At 38.7% G+C, this 18,826-nt stretch overlaps 2 protein-coding genes and 1 pseudogene across 2 annotated transcripts; all 3 read right to left on the bottom strand.

Annotated features, from left to right (window-relative positions):
• Positions 1–427: 427 nt before the first annotated feature.
• LOC110765533 (3-hydroxyisobutyryl-CoA hydrolase 1-like) lies at positions 428–4,241 on the bottom strand (annotated as a pseudogene).
• LOC110765548 (3-hydroxyisobutyryl-CoA hydrolase 1-like) lies at positions 4,234–6,061 on the bottom strand. The gene is made up of 2 exons (XM_088248110.1): positions 5,686–6,061; positions 4,234–5,447 (listed from the first exon to the last, which is right to left on the bottom strand). The coding sequence occupies exons 1-2, from the start codon at positions 6,004–6,006 to the stop codon at positions 4,599–4,601; spliced, it is 1,170 nt and encodes a 389-aa protein (XP_088104236.1). The 5' UTR covers positions 6,007–6,061; the 3' UTR covers positions 4,234–4,598.
• Positions 6,062–10,720: 4,659 nt separating this feature from the next.
• Positions 10,721–17,733, bottom strand: LOC110765547 (3-hydroxyisobutyryl-CoA hydrolase 1-like). Its single transcript, XM_088249310.1, has 3 exons — positions 17,637–17,733; positions 12,023–12,276; positions 10,721–11,783 (listed from the first exon to the last, which is right to left on the bottom strand). Exons 1-3 carry the CDS (start codon positions 17,725–17,727, stop codon positions 10,944–10,946), a joined length of 1,185 nt encoding a protein of 394 aa, XP_088105436.1. The 5' UTR covers positions 17,728–17,733; the 3' UTR covers positions 10,721–10,943.
• Between the last annotated feature and the right edge of the window lie 1,093 nt (positions 17,734–18,826).

Below are 18,826 nucleotides of genomic sequence, written 5' to 3'. Positions count from 1 at the left end.
ATCTTGTTCGCAAAAGCTTTTATGATCCGTAAATGTGGGATACTCTCAACATATCCATACTATCTTATTTTGTATGGAATGAAATAAACATGTCCAATTATATACCTATACACAAGCCTAAGTAAAGATATGTATAAAACACATCATATATGTATGGTTTATTTGATAAGTTGGTTGCACATATATATTTTAATGAGAAAGTCGGGGTGGTGGCCAACGGGTCCATAGCTCAATGGGAGCATTTGCTTACAGATTAGTTCTCCCCCTTCCCCTTTCAAACTTTGACAGCAAAAAAAAAAGTTAGGGTGGTGTGGTGTGGGATGAGAAAATGTTGGGGTGTAGACCAATAAAATTGGAATAACATTAGGGAGGGAATTGAAATATTGATAGGTATAGAGTAGAGAAACACCCCAAAATCACAATTAGCTCAAAGCTTGGCATTGGCAAATACAGGCAAGTTGGATCTTTGAGGGAGCTTTAATTCTTCATCACCATCCAACCTAGAGAAGCATTGGTCAACCATATGATACGTGATGTACTCCAAACTAGAAGGCTTCCACTTTGGTTTCTTATCCTTGTCCCACAAGATAGCTCTACAACCTTCTCTAAAGTCCTTGTTGATTTGCCCTCACAAAACATGACAAGTTATTCTGTACTCTCGCGGACAAGGATTCATCAATTGCCTGCACCCTTACTTCTCTAATGGATCTCAAACAAATCATCAAGCTCATCGGCAAAGCCGTGTTCAGTGAACGAATCGTCGAAGCTAACCATCTGCTCTGTTTGTATCTGTTGTAGTAGCCTCCTTCTCAAGGGCACTTAAGATTTCTTCAACTGTTGGTCTAGAAAAGCACTTGTCAATGACATCCATTTTGTGAAAAGCACTTTTCTCATTCAGAGCCGGTTGCTGCAGTGAATATTTGAAAGAAGTTGAGGTTCCACCCCAAAACCAATTGGCAATGGAGGGAGTAGCCCAACTCCTTATAAACTCAAGCTAGGTCCCTTAACATTTCAATGTGGGACAAACACTCTCAACACGCCCCTGCACGTGTGGCGAAATTTCAAGCCTAACACGTGGACAACACATATTGGGTGACATGGGAGCACGTGTGGCAGTTGGGCCCAACACGTGAAGCCTTGCTCTGACACCATGAAGGAAGTTGAGGTTCCACCCCAAAACCAATTGCCAATGGAGAGAGTAGCCCAACTCCTTATAAACCAATCGTCTATATTTGCTGAGATAAAAGCAAGATCAGAGCTAGATGAAGTAGCTGAAGCTGCTCTGGAAATCAGAAAGCATTTCAGCACCATCCAACCTTGGACCCAATGGCGGAACCATGAATTTTTTAACAAGTGGGCTAACTAAAAATTTTGGCGAAAACAAAAGTATACAGTAAATCATATAAATCATGCAATTCATACATTGACTAATTTCTAATAAAAATTAACATAAAACAAATATATATTAGATGCAATTAAAAAAAACATATTATTAAAATGAATATATGTTTAACAACATAATTAAAAGTGTACCTATTGAAGTTGTGCCTTGAGATCCTTGAGAGAATTGAAATATTTTGTTATTGTCATCTGAATCCATCTTGTTGCTAATCAACCTATCTATCAAATGATATCTTTGTGACTTTTTCGTTTCATCTTATTCGTAAAATGATGAATTTCATTGAGACAAATCTTTCTCTTATGGAGACAAATCAATGAAAATATTAAAATGGGTAAACTGCTGAAAACCCTCCTGGACTATTTCGACTATCGAAATGTCCACCCTGTAATATTTTTTCAACCAATTTAGCCTTCGTATTAAATTTAATCGCCAATTTCACACATGCCGTTAGGTTTTCCCCAATTCCATGCAAATGCCGGTCAAAAAAACCACGTTAGAGTTACGTGAGTCGTCTGCTGAGGGTAATATCGTCCGTTCACACCTCAGCCCTCAGCCCCCTTTGACTGCTTCCTTCGTATGGTCAATTCCCAAATCAGACTTAGGGTTCTTTCACTTTTTCGAAAAAAGGTTGAGAGTGAAAGAGAGAAAGTGACTTATTCGAAATAGGGTGAGAGAGAAAGACAGAGTACTGCAACTGAGAGATTCGAATTGGGAGAAAGAGTCAAGATTCCAAACGAGGTTGGATAAGGGTGATTTGGTAAACAAACACAATGAAAATCAGAGATGGTGGGGAAGCTCCCAAATACAGTAAGCAGCTTACTTTATTTTATTTGTTTGATCCAATTGTTTGGGTTTTATTCTTGGTTGTTGTTGGATTTCATTGTTGGACTTCATGAAAAAGCATAATAAAAGGAAGAAAGTGGTCCCTATGGATGTTGTTTGTTGACTGAGACTTAGGTTGGGTTGTGAATGTGGTCCATATGCATGTTGTTTGTTTATTGTTTGTCGGGTTCTTTGTCTGAGTTTTGTCTGAGTTTGCATTGTATGGTATTGTATATGGTAAATAGTAAATATATAGTGTACTGTATAGGGTAGATAGTAAATGTATATTGTACTGTATAGGGTACATAGTAAATTAGTGAGAAAATTAATTGTTGTGCAGCTAATCCTGACATGTTCACACTTGAAGTACACCACGGTGGCTACTTTGCTGATGGTTTATATATGAGAGGTATTGTACAATGGGTTGATGGGCAAGATGCAGATGAGGTTTCAATGCTTGAGTTATTTGAAATGGTTAAACACCTTGGGTATGATGAGTAGAACATTCAATACTATTACAAGCACAGGACATGGCTAGGTAGAAATTAGGACAGATAAGGATTTTTTTAGAGCATTGAAGTTGATGAAACCGAGCCAGCTATTTGTGTTATACATAACTGAAAAATCCAGCACCTAGGCCTCTAAATGTTGAGTCTCCAGTATTCTCTGCAAATGCTAAACATCATGAAGACACTGCTCTTGGGTATGATGCTAATGAAGAAAATGTGCAATATGAGTTCGTGAATGTTGAGATAGAGGAAGAATTTGGTGAGGCAGAGGAAATTGAGGTAGAAAGTGATGAAGTTGAAGGTGGGGAGGATGATGAAGAAGATGGTGATTTCATAGATAGTGAGTTTGAGCAAAGTGATGAAGAGGACAACATGAATTTTCATAGGTATGTTGTAAGTGAAGAGCAAGATGATGGAAATAAAGAACTAGGTGAGGGTGACACTGATGGTTATAATACATCAGACTTAGAGAGTTTGCATGAAGATAGTGAAGGTGAAGATGTCAAGAAAAGAGGTTTGAGGCAGCCAAAATTCAAGCAGTATAATAAACAGCATGACCTTTTAGATCCAAAATTCCACTTGGGTTTGGAGTTTCCTAATATGTAGGAATGTAGAGAGGCCATAAATTACTATGCATGCAAGTGTGCTAGAAGACTAAGGTATGTGAAGAATGAGCCTAATAGAGTGAGGCTGGTATGTGATGGTAATAATGAGGGTGATAAGACAAAGAGGCATACTAAGGGTGAAAAGGCAAAGAGGCATGGTAAGGGTGATAAGGCAAAGAGGCAGAGTGATAAGAGTAAGAGGAATGGTAAGGGTGAAGAGGGTGAAAATGAATCTGCAGATAAACTTGAAGATTATCCTTGGTTATTGTATGCTGCACATGTTGGGAATAGTCCAGGGGGATTTTCGGCAGTTTACCCTATTAAAATTGGAGAGTTAGGGACAAGAATTTTACCTATGAGACTTTTGTAACAAAGAATACAAAAGGCAACATGTATTTTTTTGGGACAGCTGCTAGGGCCAAGTTTCACATTTATATTTTTTATTTTGACATATTTTATTATAATCGAGGATACTTCATTATGTGGGACCAATTAGGATATTAGGATTTTTTTTTTTTCTTTATGTGGGACTTCAAACTTACAATATTCTTTACGTGAGAAACTGTCAAGAAGCCACAAGATAATAGCCTCAGTTAATGGGAAACTACTTGGGCTATAGCCCAATGTAGCCCACTAGGAAGTTCCGTCCATGCTTGCACCTGTAAAACCCAAATACTCTCTGAAAAATCCAGGAAGTCTTGACAAGAAATAAGAGGCACCCACATCAGGAAACAATCCCAGAGCATTTTCTGGCATTGCAAAGATCGAATTCTCTGTTGCTACACCGAATTTTCCGTGTACTGAAATACCAACCCCACCTCCCATGGCAATCTCATTCAGAATTGAAACCTGTTTTAAAAATATATATAAATAACAAAAGATGGTATTGAAAGTGTTAGAAATTTAGGAGGTGTATTTTTTATATTAAACAAGATATGTATAAAACACATTACATATGTATTTAATTGACAAGTTGGATATATAGTCCAGTGAGAAAGTTGGGGTTGTGGCCAACGGGTCCATAGCTCAATGGTAAGAACATTTGCTTGCATATTACTGGTCTTATATTTGAACCCAATGACATATTCTCCTTTTAAACTTTGACACACACACACAAAAAAAGAAAAGTTGGCGTGGTGTGGTGTGGAGTGAGAAAATGCTGGGGTGTGGGGTGTAGACGAATAAAATTGGAATAATATTAGGGTGGGAATTGAAATATTTGATAGGTATAGGTAGGAACACCCCAAAATCACAATTAGCTCAAAGCTTGGCATTGGCAAATACATTCAAGTTGCATCTTTGAGGGAGCTTTAATTCTTCATCACCATCCAACCTTGAGAAGTAGTGGTCAACCATATGCTCAGTGATGAGCTCCAAACTAGAAGGCTTCCACTTTGGTTTCTTGTCCTTGTCCCACAATATAGCTCTGCAACCTTCTCTGAAGTCCTTGCTGATTTGCCCTCTCATAACATGACAACTTATTCTGTACTCGCGGGCAAGACATTCATCCATTGCCTGCACCCTTCCTTCTCTAATGGATCTCAAACAAATCTTCAAGCTCATCGGTGACGCCTTCTTCAGCGATCGAATCGTTGAAGCTAGCCATTCATCACCTGCCTTGTTTGCATCTGTTGTAGTAACCTCCTTCTCAAGGGCACTTAAGATATCTTCAACTGTTGGTCTGGAAAAGCACTTATCAATGACATCCATTTTGTGTAAAGCACTTTTCTCGTTCAGAGCCGGTTGCTGCAAGGAGTGTTCGTCTATAATTGCTGAAATAAAAGCAAGATCAAAGCTTGATGAAGTAGCTGAAGCTGTTCTGGAAATTAGAGATTTTTCCAAAAGGGACAATTTGGCTGAGGGGACAAGGTGAGTTGCCAGACCACAAGCAAGCATTTCAGCACCATCCAACCTTGCACCTGTGAGACCCAAATACTCTCCAAAAAATCCGGGAAGTCTTGACAAGAAATAAGAGGAGCCCACGTCAGGAAACAATCCCAGAGAATTTTCTGGCATTGCAAAGATCGAATTCTCTGTTGCTACACGGAATTTGCCATGTACTGAAATACCAACCCCACCTCCCATGACAATCCCATTCAGAATTGAAACCTGTTTAAAAAAATATAAATAAGAAAAGATGGTAGTGAAAGAAGTTATACAAAAATTTCGAGTCTAACAAAAGAAAGTACGATAAAACTAATTGTACCATCTCGACTAGGCAGATGTGACATACGCCATACAGTATACTAATTCACCAGTTGAGATGATACAACTAACAGCAAAAGTATCCAAAAAATATATTAAACCTAGATTTTGAAGACATTATGGAAATTAATTTCAGACTTGCCTGGGGTTTGCTGCATGTTGCTACCAAGTAGGTTAAGGTGAGCAGCTTCTCACCAATTTTTTCACCAAATTTCAGATTTCCTTCAAGAAAACGACGATGAACGGTGGCTACATCACCGCCAGCACAAAATGCTCTTCCTTTACCCTTGAGAATGATCAACTTGGCATTGGCATCGTCCTCAAAGGCCAAGAAAAGTTGTGACAGCCGAGAGAGCATTTCAAGGGAAAGGGCGTTCAGCTGGCGAGGCCTGTTTAGGGTCAATATCCTCACAAACAAAGTCTCTTGTATCAGAACCTGGTCATCAAGTTGGAAAGAAGCCATGGAATGATTAATTGATGTAAAGAAATTAAATCGATAAGTGCAACGAAAGTTTGAAACCTAGGTGCAACTTTTTATAGAGAGGTGGAGGAATTGGAAGGCAAGCTTTTATTTAAGTAGAAGTTAGGCTAGTTTTTTATTTTTATTTTTATAGCTTCTACATATTGCATGCCTCGAAAATAAACATACAATATATTATCGGGTTCCTCGAAAATAAATAAACCTATTTATACCATTTCAACTTACAATAGAAATAACGGAAAAATATTTTACCGTTTCATTTTGGCAGATTCTTTTAAAACATTGACAATTAAAATGATACAAATATTATGATAGAATTTGAAAATTCGGCACAAAATTAATTGACAGTACAGATATTGTTGAAGGATTGAAAATGTAAACTTGTACAACTTACCTTTGTGGACAGAATTTAAGAATTCGGCCCAAAATTAATTGACAGTACATGTGGTGTGGGTGGGGGGAGGAACTACTACTAGGTTGGGCCAGCATCAATGAATAAATTGACCCTTGGCAGAAAAAAATGTTCACACTTGCCTTTGTGTTCCGTTCGTAAATAAGCAGCAGAGGCAGAGAAGAGCAGACGTGAAAAAAAAAGAAAGAAATAGCAGAACGTGGTTAAATTGTGCTTAAATTTGAAGCACAATTTAAAAGGGGTTTGGTCATCAGAGGAAAGAACTATTTGTTCTCTTTTTTCTTACAAAAAGAAAAGGCTTACAATGGACCAGGGGATGTAAGCTTGTATAGGACATTACAGTAATTGAATCAATCTTGAACTCATGTTTGCAGATATAGAGATTAATACTGTCCAGTAAACTCATACATATGTGAATAAAGAATTCTTATGAGTTTAGGAATCCTAATCCTATTAATATATGACATAAGTGTACAGATGCTAGGTGTACAAGTTATATTCTAATTGGGTTTCTAATTAGAGAATCCAATCAGATTTTCACCAGCTAACAGTATTAATACAGAGGTCCCTGCCTTCGCAAGAACATGCACCAAAATAGTACTCGAGCCCCATTGAGAGTTGGTGATCTAGAGCTTGCAGAAGGTAGAAGATTTTTGTGTACCAGAGTTAGTTTTTTTCCGCAGGTTAGTGCTTAATGAGTTAGAGCTTCAGTCGTTATTTCGATCAACAGAGGAGACTAATGAAGAGCTGAACTTTGTTTTTTTTGGCTCAAAGATGAAGAGCTGAACTTAAGATTGAGATGTTCTACATACACATCAAAATGTAATTTATTTGTTTTTTTCATACGAAAGGAAAAGGTTTACAATTGACTAGGGGAGACTAATGAAGAGTTGAACTTAATCTACACACACGTTAAACTGTAATTTGTTTATTTTTTTTCTACGAAAGGAAAAGATTTACAATGGACCACTAATGAAGAGCCGAACTTGGGATTTGACTCATCCTTCACATATAGGCAGGGACGGTCCCAAGAAGGGACTAACCTAGACCATAGCCTAGGTGAGTTGTTATTTTATTATTCAAAAATTTAATTTAGCCCACCTAGGCCTACTAATGACAATCATGTCATCGCTCATTCAACAATACACTTAAGGAAAAGAAGATAAGACAAACTAATGAATTGATGAATTCTTTTTAACTATTCCTGGACATTCTTGTGTAGGATATCTCTGTAAATTTTTCTATGAAATGAAAAATATTTCCGTCTTGTTCTCATTTTTTTAGCTTACTGCCAACTTCTTTTTATTTTTATTTTTATTTATTTTATTTTTTTATGAATAACCTACTCCTAATTTTCCTTCAAGTGATAGGCCTCTTCACACATAATCCATTTTAAGTGAAAAAATAAATATAAAAAAAGAACGAATTGTTACGCTGCAGTAGTTGGACCTTTATGTTCCACTCTCCGATGTGTACATAAGGTAAATTTAGCCCATCCGATTTTAAAATCCTGGGTCCATCCCTGCATATAAAGTCATATATTATATTATTTAGGTTCTTCTTTTCGGCCTTGGTCCCCACGAATTTGTACTTGTGTGTCTATAGTATTTTTATACCATTCAAACTTCATTATTTTAGCCTTCAAATCTGATTGCGTCTTGGGCAGTAGTTTTTTTTCTTTCTTTCTTATTGTTTCGTGGTGATCAGTTCAAACTGCGAATCTTTTTAAGATTCTGCTCTTGTTCCTAGCTTTCACGTTAGCTTTCGGACGTTGTCATCCTCTTCCATGTATACTCTTATGATGTTTAATACAACATCTTTATCAACAACCAAAAAAATATCTAATTGTGTCTTTTTATATATTTCAAAATTTTCACTTAATATCAAAAACTACCTCTCATGACTTATTTCAAATTGCTTGGAGAAACTTGAAGGATATATTCCAAATCGCATTTAATTTAAGGAACTAATTTTCTCACTCCCCTTTTGTTCACTTATATTCTCTTTTGTTTTTTTAAAATTTTTTTAATCAATTTTGTTCTTTTTCTTTCCAATTCTACCTTTACCCTGCATTAATTTCTTTCTTCTTCCTCCCCGTGGGAGTCTGCAACTTCCAAAAACAAAGTTTGGTTGAAAAAATTTCGAAATATCATAACTTTCTCTCTAGTTGTCAGATTCATGAACCGTTGCCCAACAATCTAAGGTAAATTTTAAGGGTTGTTTTGAAGATTCTGGAATTTCTCCTGTTTTGGGGTTTTTGAGAAATTACTGTGCAATTCAATGCTTTGTTATGGTATTTGAGTTATTTACTGGCATTCGAAGCTTACTTGAGGATAGGAATCATTTTAGAGCAATTGAAACACAAGTTGAAAATAACCAAGGTGGTTGGTGTGAGTGGTTCGGCACTCTCATTCTTTAAGAGAGGTCAGGGGTTCGATCCCTGCTCTCGTACGGAGTCACCACTTTGGCCAACACTTTACCCCTTACGGGCCGACCCGGTGTGAGTGGGGATTAGTCTGGGTTGTGGTTAAGGCTTAAAGGTGCCATCCATAGTTGGGGCCCATCCAGGACCATCTCATGGTTCAGACCAAAAAAAAAAAAACACAAGTTGAAAATGGTTTAGTTTGTTGGAATATTGCACATAAATTGTTTTTTTATATTGCTGAGACTTTTTTTTTTTGGGGTTAACCTTTTTTAATTTCAGTTATCAAAATCTTAATTTAGGATAAGGGTAGAATAGGAAAGAAAAATAAAAAAATTGATTTAAAAGTATTAAAAAAAAAAAAGGAAGTATAAGTGGACAAAAGGAGAGTGTGAAAATCAACTCCCTTAATTTATATCAACCATGATTATCCTTCTCTCCTTTGCAATCTTAAAAGATAAGGAGGAGTGTCATTTTTCTTTTGGGTGGTGGAGGACATGAAGAGCGAGTTTGGAGATTCAATTTGTTTTGCAGCATCTTCCTACTATTATATTATATTGGGTTAACTACATAAAATTACTCAATCTTTATTAGGGGTCGTTTCAAATTAATACTCAACCTTAACAATCTTGCACGTAGAAACCCAACTTCAGGAAAAACATACAAATTAAAAGCCACACAATCCCTTCTCCCAATGTAATCAAAAATCTGTTTCTATAGAACACAACTTTACTGAATTAAAAATAAATAAACAAACAAACAAACTGTCCAAAATGATCAAACAATTGGGACAGTGCATTATTATAAGAACAACATCCAAAAGGACTTCAACAAACATGAAAACAAAAACCAACAAATTTTCTGCGAAAACCCCAAGATGCTATCTCTATCCTAACTTGATGATCTCCTTGGGACGACCATAACTCCATACAAATAGGGAAAAAGAACCCCTCTGAAATTGCTCACACTGAAAACCCTCTTCCTTGTACCCTCTTCCCCTTCGTCCCTCTTATTCGAAGACTGAGAAGGCAAGATTTCTAGGCGCTCAGGCATTGGAGTTAGACCATCGGTTTTCTGTTGTTCTTCTTCACAATCGATGAGCATTGCCATGACACATTGACATTATCAGAAGGCTCAAAAGTAGGCATTGTGAGCTCGTCTCTAAGCTCTGGAGGTTGGGAAGTAAAGTCGTCAGAGCATCTCCAAGGGAGATGTCAAATACCAAACATCAAATTTAAATTTGATGGCTGATGTGGCAATTTGACATCTTACACAGCTTTACACTCCACCCGATATGTCAAATTAAATTATTTTATTACATTTTAGTGTTGATTTATTTTTAATTAAAAAGAATAGAAAAGAAAAAATAATAAAATATTAATTTGACATCTTGCTTTTGGGATGTCAAAAATAACATCTCAATCTTCAGCTTTCATTCCACATCAACTTTGACACATCGATTAGAGTGTGTGAGATGTTATTTCTAGCTGTTAAATGTTTATGTGGCACTTTTGACATATCGATTGGAGATGCTCTCAGTCATGCATAGGAAAAAGAAGAAACATCGTTTTGTTTTGTTTTTATTTTAATCGTTTACTTGGGAAACTGGTGCGATCAAAATCTGCTTGGGTCACCCAAACCCAAAGCCTAAAATTTTGGACCAGTCAATTTTCTTCTGAAGTTCAACCCTACCTAGCTTTTCATTTTCAGAGCCTATATTTCGTTGGGCCAAAACAATACAAGCTCCAATATGCGTTTCTTCTCGAGTCTCCGAAACAATACAAGCTCCAATTTCGTTGGGCCAAAACAATACAAGCTCCAATTGTATATGTACCTATATATAAGCCGAACTAACAAACAAGATATGTATTTTGGCAACCAGAAAAGAAAAACAAGATATGTATATATGTATGGTTTATTTGACAAGTTGGTTGTACATATTCCAATGAGAAAGTTGGGGTGGGGTGGGGTGGGGTGAGAAAATGGTGGGGTGTGTACACTAATGAAATATTTGAATAACATTAGGGAGGGAATTGAAATATTGATAGCTATAGGGTAGAGAAACACCCCAAAATCACAATTAGCTCAAAGCTTGGCATTGGCAAATACAGGCAAGTTGGATCTTTGAGGGAGCTTTAATTCTTCATCACCATCCAACCTTGAGAAGTAGTGGTCAACCATATGGTCAGTGATGAGATCCAAACTAGAAGGCTTCCACTTTGGTTTCTTATCCTTGTCCCACACGATAGCTCTGCAACCTTCTCTGAAGTCCTTGCTGATTTGCCCTCTCATAGCATGACAACATATGCTGTACTGGCGGACAAGACATTCATCCATTGCCTGCACCCTTCCTTCTCTAATGGATCTCAAACAAATCTTCAAGCTCATCGGCGACGCCTTCTTCAGCGATCGAATCGTTGAAGCTAGCCATTCATCACCTGCCCTGTTTGCATCTGTTGTAGTAACCTCCTTCACAAGGGCACTTAAGATATCTTCAACTGTTGGTCTGGAAAAGCACTTGTCAATGACATCCATTTTGTGTAAAGCACTTTTCTCGTTCAGAGCCGGTTGCTGCAAGGAGTATTCGTCTATAATTGCTGAAATAAAAGCAAGATCACAGCTTGATGTAGCTGAAGCTGCTCTGGAAATTAGTGCTTTTTCCAACAGAGACAATTTGGCTGAGGGAACAAAGTGAGTTGCCAGACCACAAGCCAGCATTTCAGCACCATCCAACCTTGTACCTGTAAGACCCAAATACTCTCCAAAAAATCCATGAAGTCTTGACAAGAAATGACCCGCATCAGGAAACAATCCCAGAGCATTTTCTGGCATTGCAAAGATGGAATTCTCTGTTGCTACACGGAATTTTCCGTGTACTGAAATACAAACCCCAGCTCCCATTGCAATCCCATTCATAATTGAAACCTATTTTAAAAAATATATGTATAAATAACAAAAGATGGTATTGAAGGAATTCTAGGAAAACTTCGAGTCTGCAAAAGAAAGTACGATAGAACTATTTGTACCATCTCGGGGAAGATGCGAGATATGTCATATGGTATACTAATTGACCAGTTGAGATGATACAAGTATTAGCACTTAGTATCCAAAAAAATATTAAACCTAGATTTTGAAGACATTATGGAAATTAATTGCATACTTGCCTGGGGTTTACTGTATGTTGCTATCAAATAGGTTAAGTTGAGGATCTTCTGAACAACTTCTTCACCATATTTCAGATTTCCTTCAAGAAAGTGACGATGCATGGCGGCTAGATCGCCGCCAGAACAAAATGCTCTTCCTCTACCCTTGAGAATGATCAACTTGGCATTGGTGTCGTCCTCATAGGCCTGGAAAAGTTCTGACAGACGAGAGATCATTTCAAGGGAAAGGGTGTTCATGTTAGGATCGGTTAGTGCTAGAATGAAATTGCAGAAAAATAAAGAACACCAGAAATTAACGTGGTTCGGCAATGCCTACGTCCACGGGGTAGCAATATAAACTTCTTCCACTATAACAAAATAATGGGTACAACAAGACAGATCTTACCAAGCCAATGCCCAGGGCTTGATGATACACACAGAGAAAGTACAATGACACCACACTATACTCTCCTGTTTTTACCTCACTCACACACTTAGAGTGGAACACAATGAACTCTCTCACTCTCACAGAATTGGAGTGGAATACTAATGGTTTTTGCAGATGGTGTTCTCTCCTTCTCTCTCGGCTTCTTCCCTCTCTCTCGGCTTCTTCCCTCTGGTGCAGCACACAAGACTCACACAACTCTCTCTGACTCTTCCACACAACACACACACCACTTTCTCCCGCATGCACACTTGCATGTCCTTTTATATTTGAGAAAGGAAAAGTTTGGAAGCTTTTAGATTTTTCTTCCAACGGATGGCAGCATCATTTGCTTGAGACACCATCATTGGCTAAAGACACCATCATTAGCTAAAGACATCATCATATCATGTTGGCTTCATCATTGTGTTGGTTTCTCTTTTGACCACCGAAAGAATGTTTTTCCATCATGGGCTGGACCCATGGTATTATGCCAACAATCTCCCCCTCCAGACCATGAGGGAGGAATACCGTGCATGACCCCAAATTTAATTGAAGTCCATTCCAGTAGCTTTGATGCAAAAATTCAGCTTCTGTTTAGCGACAATCTTTGTCAGCATGTCTGATAGATTCTTGTCAGTATGAATCTTCTTTAACTGCAGCAACTTGTCTTCAATGGCTTCTCTTATCCAATGATATCGTACATCAATGTGTTTGGTGCGGGAATGATATGTTGAATTCTTGCTCAAATCAATAGCACTCTGACTGTCACAATAGACTACATAGTCTTCTTGCTTCAAACCCAATTCTTGAAGGAACCGCTTCATCCATAACAACTCCTTGCATGCTTCTGTAGCTGCAATGTACTCAGCTTCTGTTGTGGATAAAGCAACACACTTTTGCAACTTGGATTGCCAAGATACAGCTCCCCCTGCAAAAGTAAACAAGTACCCAGAAGTAGATTTTCTGCTGTCAAGGTCTCCTGCCATGTCAGCATCAGTAAATCCTTCTAGAATCGGTTTGGAACCACCAAAACACAAGCACATTTTTGATGTACCCTTCAAATATCTTAAAATCCACTTGACTGCTTCCCAGTGGTCCTTTCCTGGATTGGAGAGATATCTGCTCACCACTCCTACTGCATGAGCAATGTCTGAGCAGAAGAATAAGGAATAGAAGCCATTTTCTCCTTTTCTGCATCTGTACTCGGGCATGACTTCTTGCTTAGCTTGAAATGATTTGCTAGAGGTGAACTCACTGGTTTGGCTCCTTTCATGTTGAACCTTTCAAGCACCCGTTCAACATACCTCTCTTGTGACAGCCACAGCTTCTTGGATTTCCTGTCACGAACAATACGCATGCCCAAAATCTGTTTTGCTGGTCCTAAATCTTTCATGTCAAAGTACTTGGACAGCTCTTCCTTTAGCTTCCTAATCATATAAGCATCTTGACCAACAATTAACATGTCATCAACATATAACAGAAGTATTATGAATTTACCTCCCGCGAATTGTCGGATGTAGACACATGGATCTGCAACTGTCCTGTTGTATCCATGACTCATCATGAATGAGTCGAACTTCTTGTTCCACTGCCTTGGAGCTTGTTTAAGTCCATATAGACTTTTCTTCAGCTTGCAGACCATGTCTTCCTTCCCTTTAACTTTAAACCCTTCAGGTTGCTCCATATATATCTCCTCTTCTAAATCTCCATGAAGGAATGCAGTCTTCACATCTAGTTGTTCAAGTTCAAGATCCATGCTAGCTGCCATACCCAAGATAACGCGGACAGAGGTCATCTTCACCACTGGTGAGAAAATTTCGTCATAGTCAATGCCTTTCTTTTGACCAAAACCCTTCACCACCAAGCGAGCCTTGTACTTCGTCATTTGCTCATCCTTTTTCAGTTTGAATACCCATTTGTTTTTTAGTGCCTTTCTCCCTTCCGGTAGCTTCACCAGCTCATAAGTATCATTCTTCAATAAGGAATCCATCTCAGACTCCATTGCCTTCAACCATTTGTTACTGTCTTTGTGATCTAAGGCCTCTTTATACGTCTCGGGCTCTCCATCATCTGTCAGCAGGATATAATCCGATGAAGGATACTTGGTAGTTGGACGTCTGTTTCTGGTGGATCTTCTGGGCTGAGCTTCAGTTTCTTGTAAGGCTGAATGCTCCCCCTGATCAAGCTCCTCATCATTTCGCTCTTCTTGATCAGGCTCCCCCTGATCAGTAATCTCTGATGTCCCTTCAGCAGCTTCTTCTGGCATGTCACCATGTGCTTCTCTATCTGAAATTAATGGGTCAACAGCCTCTTTAATCACAGCTTCAGGTTGAGCCTTCTCATCAGGGTCTGCTAGTGTTTGATCTTCATAAAAGATCACATCTCTGCTTCTTATGAATTTCTTTGCCTTTGGGTCCCACAATCTGTAGCCAAATTCTTCACCACCATAACCAAGGAAGACGCACGGTGTGGCCTTGTAGTCTAGCTTTGATCTTTGCTCCTTGGGCACATGCACAAACGCCTTGCAGCCAAACACCTTCAGATGAGAGTAAGACACATCTTTTCCAGTCCACACTCTTTCTGGAACATCAAGGCCCAAGGGAACTGATGGGGATCTGTTGATCAGATAACAAGCTGTCATCACGGCTTCACCCCAAAACTGCTTGGATAACTTTGCAGTCCTCAACATACACCTGACCTTTTCCATGATGGTCCGGTTCATTCTTTCAGCTACACCGTTGTGTTGTGGAGTACCAGGAACTGTCTTCTCATGCCTTATGCCATGCTTTGCACAATATTCTCTGAATTGTTGAGATGTATATTCTCCACCATTATCGCTGCGGAGACACTTGAGAGATCTCCCGGTTTCTCTCTCTACCATGGCATGGAATTCCTGGAATGTCTGGAACACCTGGTCTTTGGTTTTCAACAAATACACCCAAACCTTTCGTGAAGCATCATCAATATAAGTAACAAAATATTTATTTCTTCCTAGTGACTCCACTTCCATGGGACCACACACATCAGAGTAAACAAGTTCCAACAAATTTTCTTTCTTTGTAGATGGTGTAGAAAAACTAACTCTATGTTGTTTTCCAAATAAACAAAACTCACAGGAATTTTTATGCGTACCTTTGGCAAAGGGAATAAAAGACTTCTTTGCCAGAACTTGTAGGCCTTTCTCACTCATGTGGCCTAACCTCTTGTGCCACAACTCTGGTGAAGAGTCCTCAACTGGGTTCAACTCATTTTTGCAGACTTTGGCATATGACCTGTATAAGGTGCTACAAAGATTTGATCTAGCAATCACCATAGAGCCCTTGGTAAGCTTGAATTTTCCTTGGCCAATATAATGCTCAAAACCTTGTCGGTCAAGAACACCAACAGATATCAGATTGAGACGCAGCTCTGAAACGTGTCTCACATCTTTCAGCAGCAACTGCCATCCAAGATTAGTCTCGAGACAGATATCACCAATTCCAAGAATTTTGGAGTAGCTATTATTTCCCATCTTCACTATGCCAAAATCTCCTTCTTTGTATGTACTGAAGAACTCTCTTTCGGAAGTGGCATGAAACGAAGCGCCATTGTCAAAAATCCATTCGGTGCCTTGATCATGATGACCCATGTTTAGGCATTCTTCAACAGAGAGAATCTCAGTTTCATTGCCGCTTAAGACTGCTGCGGTGTTGTTGCTTTCTTCTTTCTTTTGGTTGTCGCCTTCATTTCTCCTTTGGTTGTGACCTTCGTTTTGCAGTTTCTTCCATGCACGGCAATGCTTCTTCATATGGCCCTCTTTGCCACAATGATGGCAGCTTCCTCTAAATCTTGACCTGGAGCGACTTGGGTTCTTTCCACGACCTCTTAGTCCTCTACTCTTGCTCCTTCCTCTGTTTTCTGTCACATGTACTTGGCTGCTTTCGATGCCTGAAACTTTTCTCCTTGTTTCTTCATTAAACATGCTATCTTTAACACTATCTATAGTAAGAACACCATTGGGAGCAGAGTTACTTACAGTCACCACAAAGGTTTCCCAACTATCTGGCAAGGAACCCAGCAGCAAAAAAGCTTGCCACTCAGTGTCAATCGTCATTTTCATAGTTGCCAATTGGTTGACCAGATTCTGGAAGTTGTTCAGGTGCTCCGTCACACTCAAACCGTCCTTGTACTTCATATTGATGAGCTCCTTGATCAAGAAGGCTTTCTTGGCTGCGGTCTTCTTCTCGAACAAGGATTCAAGCTTCTCCCAAAGAGAGTGCGCATCTGTTTCATTAGACACATGGTGAAACACGCTGTCATCCACCCATTGTCTAATGTTGCCGATAGCTTTACGGTTCAGCTTTGTCCATTCGGCATCAGACATTGTTGCTGGCTTGGCCTTTGCACCTTCAATTGGTTCATGTAGGTCTTTGCAGTAAAGAATATCCTCCATCCTTGGTTTCCAGGTCACCCAATTGGAGTTGTTGAGTTTGATCATAGAGCTTCCTTCCATTCTGCACTATTCACGAGCACTGTTCACGAGCACTATTCACGATGGAATTGCTTCCGGCTCTGATACCACTTGTTAGGATCGGTTAGTGCTAGAATGAAATTGCAGAAAAATAAAGAACACCAGAAATTAACGTGGTTCGGCAATGCCTACGTCCACGGGGTAGCAATATAAACTTCTTCCACTATAACAAAATAATGGGTACAACAAGACAGATCTTACCAAGCCAATGCCCAGGGCTTGATGATACACACAGAGAAAGTACAATGACACCACACTATACTCTCCTGTTTTTACCTCACTCACACACTTAGAGTGGAACACAATGAACTCTCTCACTCTCACATAATTGGAGTGGAATACTAATGGTTTTTGCAGATGGTGTTCTCTCCTTCTCTCTCGGCTTCTTCCCTCTCTCTCGGCTTCTTCCCTCTGGTGCAGCACACAAGACTCACACAACTCTCTCTGACTCTTCCACACAACACACACACCACTTTCTCCCGCATGCACACTTGCATGTCCTTTTATATTTGAGAAAGGAAAAGTTTGGAAGCTTTTAGATTTTTCTTCCAACGGATGGCAGCATCATTTGCTTGAGACACCATCATTGGCTAAAGACATCATCATATCATGTTGGCTTCATCATTGTGTTGGTTTCTCTTTTGACCACCGAAAGAATGTTTTTCCATCATGGGCTGGACCCATGGTATTATGCCAACAGTTCAGCTGGCGAGGCCTATTCAGAGTCAATGTCCTCACGAACGAAGTGTCTTGTACCAGAACCTGGTCATCAAGTTGGAAAGAAGCCATGGAAATGATCAATTTGTATAGAAATTAAATCGATAAGTGCACTAAAAGTTTGAAACCTAGGTGCAACTTTTTATTGAGAAGATGAGAGGTGGAGGAATTGGAAGGCAATCTTTTTTATAAGTACGAGTTAGGCTAGCCTTTTGGTTTCTGCACATTGCATGTCTATGTCATCTATTTTTTAACTTTTTCGAACAAAAAAAATCAACACAATATATTTTCGGGTTCCTCGAAAACAAATAAAACTATTCATACTATTTCAACTTACAACATAAATAACATAAAACTATTTGTACCGTTTTATTTTGGCATATTATTTTTAAAAAATATTGACAATTAAAATGGTGCAAATATTATGATGGAATTTGAGAATTCGACCCAAAATTAATTGACAGTGCAGATATTGTTGAATGATTGAAAATGGAAACAAAAACCTAGTAGTTAATATAACAAGTTGAAATCAACTTTGCTTTGTTTGAGCCCATGTGGTGTGGTACTAGGCTGGGGCAGCAGCAATGCATAAATTGACATGGCAGAAACAAATGTTCACACACTTGCCTTTGTTTGTGTTCCGTCCGTAAATAAGCGGCATAGGCAGAGAAGAAACGTGAATAAAAGAAAGAAATAGCAGAACGTGGTTAAATTGTGCTCTAAACTTGAAGCACAATTTAAACGGGGTTTGGTCATAAGAGGAAAGAACTATTTGTTTTCTTTTTTATTACAAAAAGAAAAGGCTTAGAAATAGAATGGACCAGGGAGACTGAGATGTTCTACATACACATCAAATTGTAATTTGTTTGCTCTTTTTTTTTCATACGAAAGAAAAAGACTTACAATGGACCACTAATGAAGAGCCGAACTTGGGATTGGACTAATCCTCGTCCACATATAAGCAGGGATGGTCCCAAGAAGGGACTGACATGGACTATAGCCTAGGTGAGTTGTTATTTTCTTATTCAAAAATTTAATTTAGCCCGCTTAGGCCTACTAATGACAATTATGTCATCGCTCATCCAACAATACACTTAAGGAATAGAAGATAAGACAAACTAATGAATTGATGAATTCTGCTGGACGTTCTTGTGTAGGACATCTCTGTAAA

The sequence above is a fragment of the Prunus avium genome, chromosome 2 (genome assembly GCF_965620075.1).
Source record: "Prunus avium chromosome 2, drPruAviu1.hap1.1, whole genome shotgun sequence".
NCBI lineage: Eukaryota > Viridiplantae > Streptophyta > Magnoliopsida > Rosales > Rosaceae > Prunus > Prunus avium.
The sequence above is the reverse complement of the archived record's forward strand: the minus strand, read 5'-3'. Positions and strand labels throughout refer to the sequence as shown.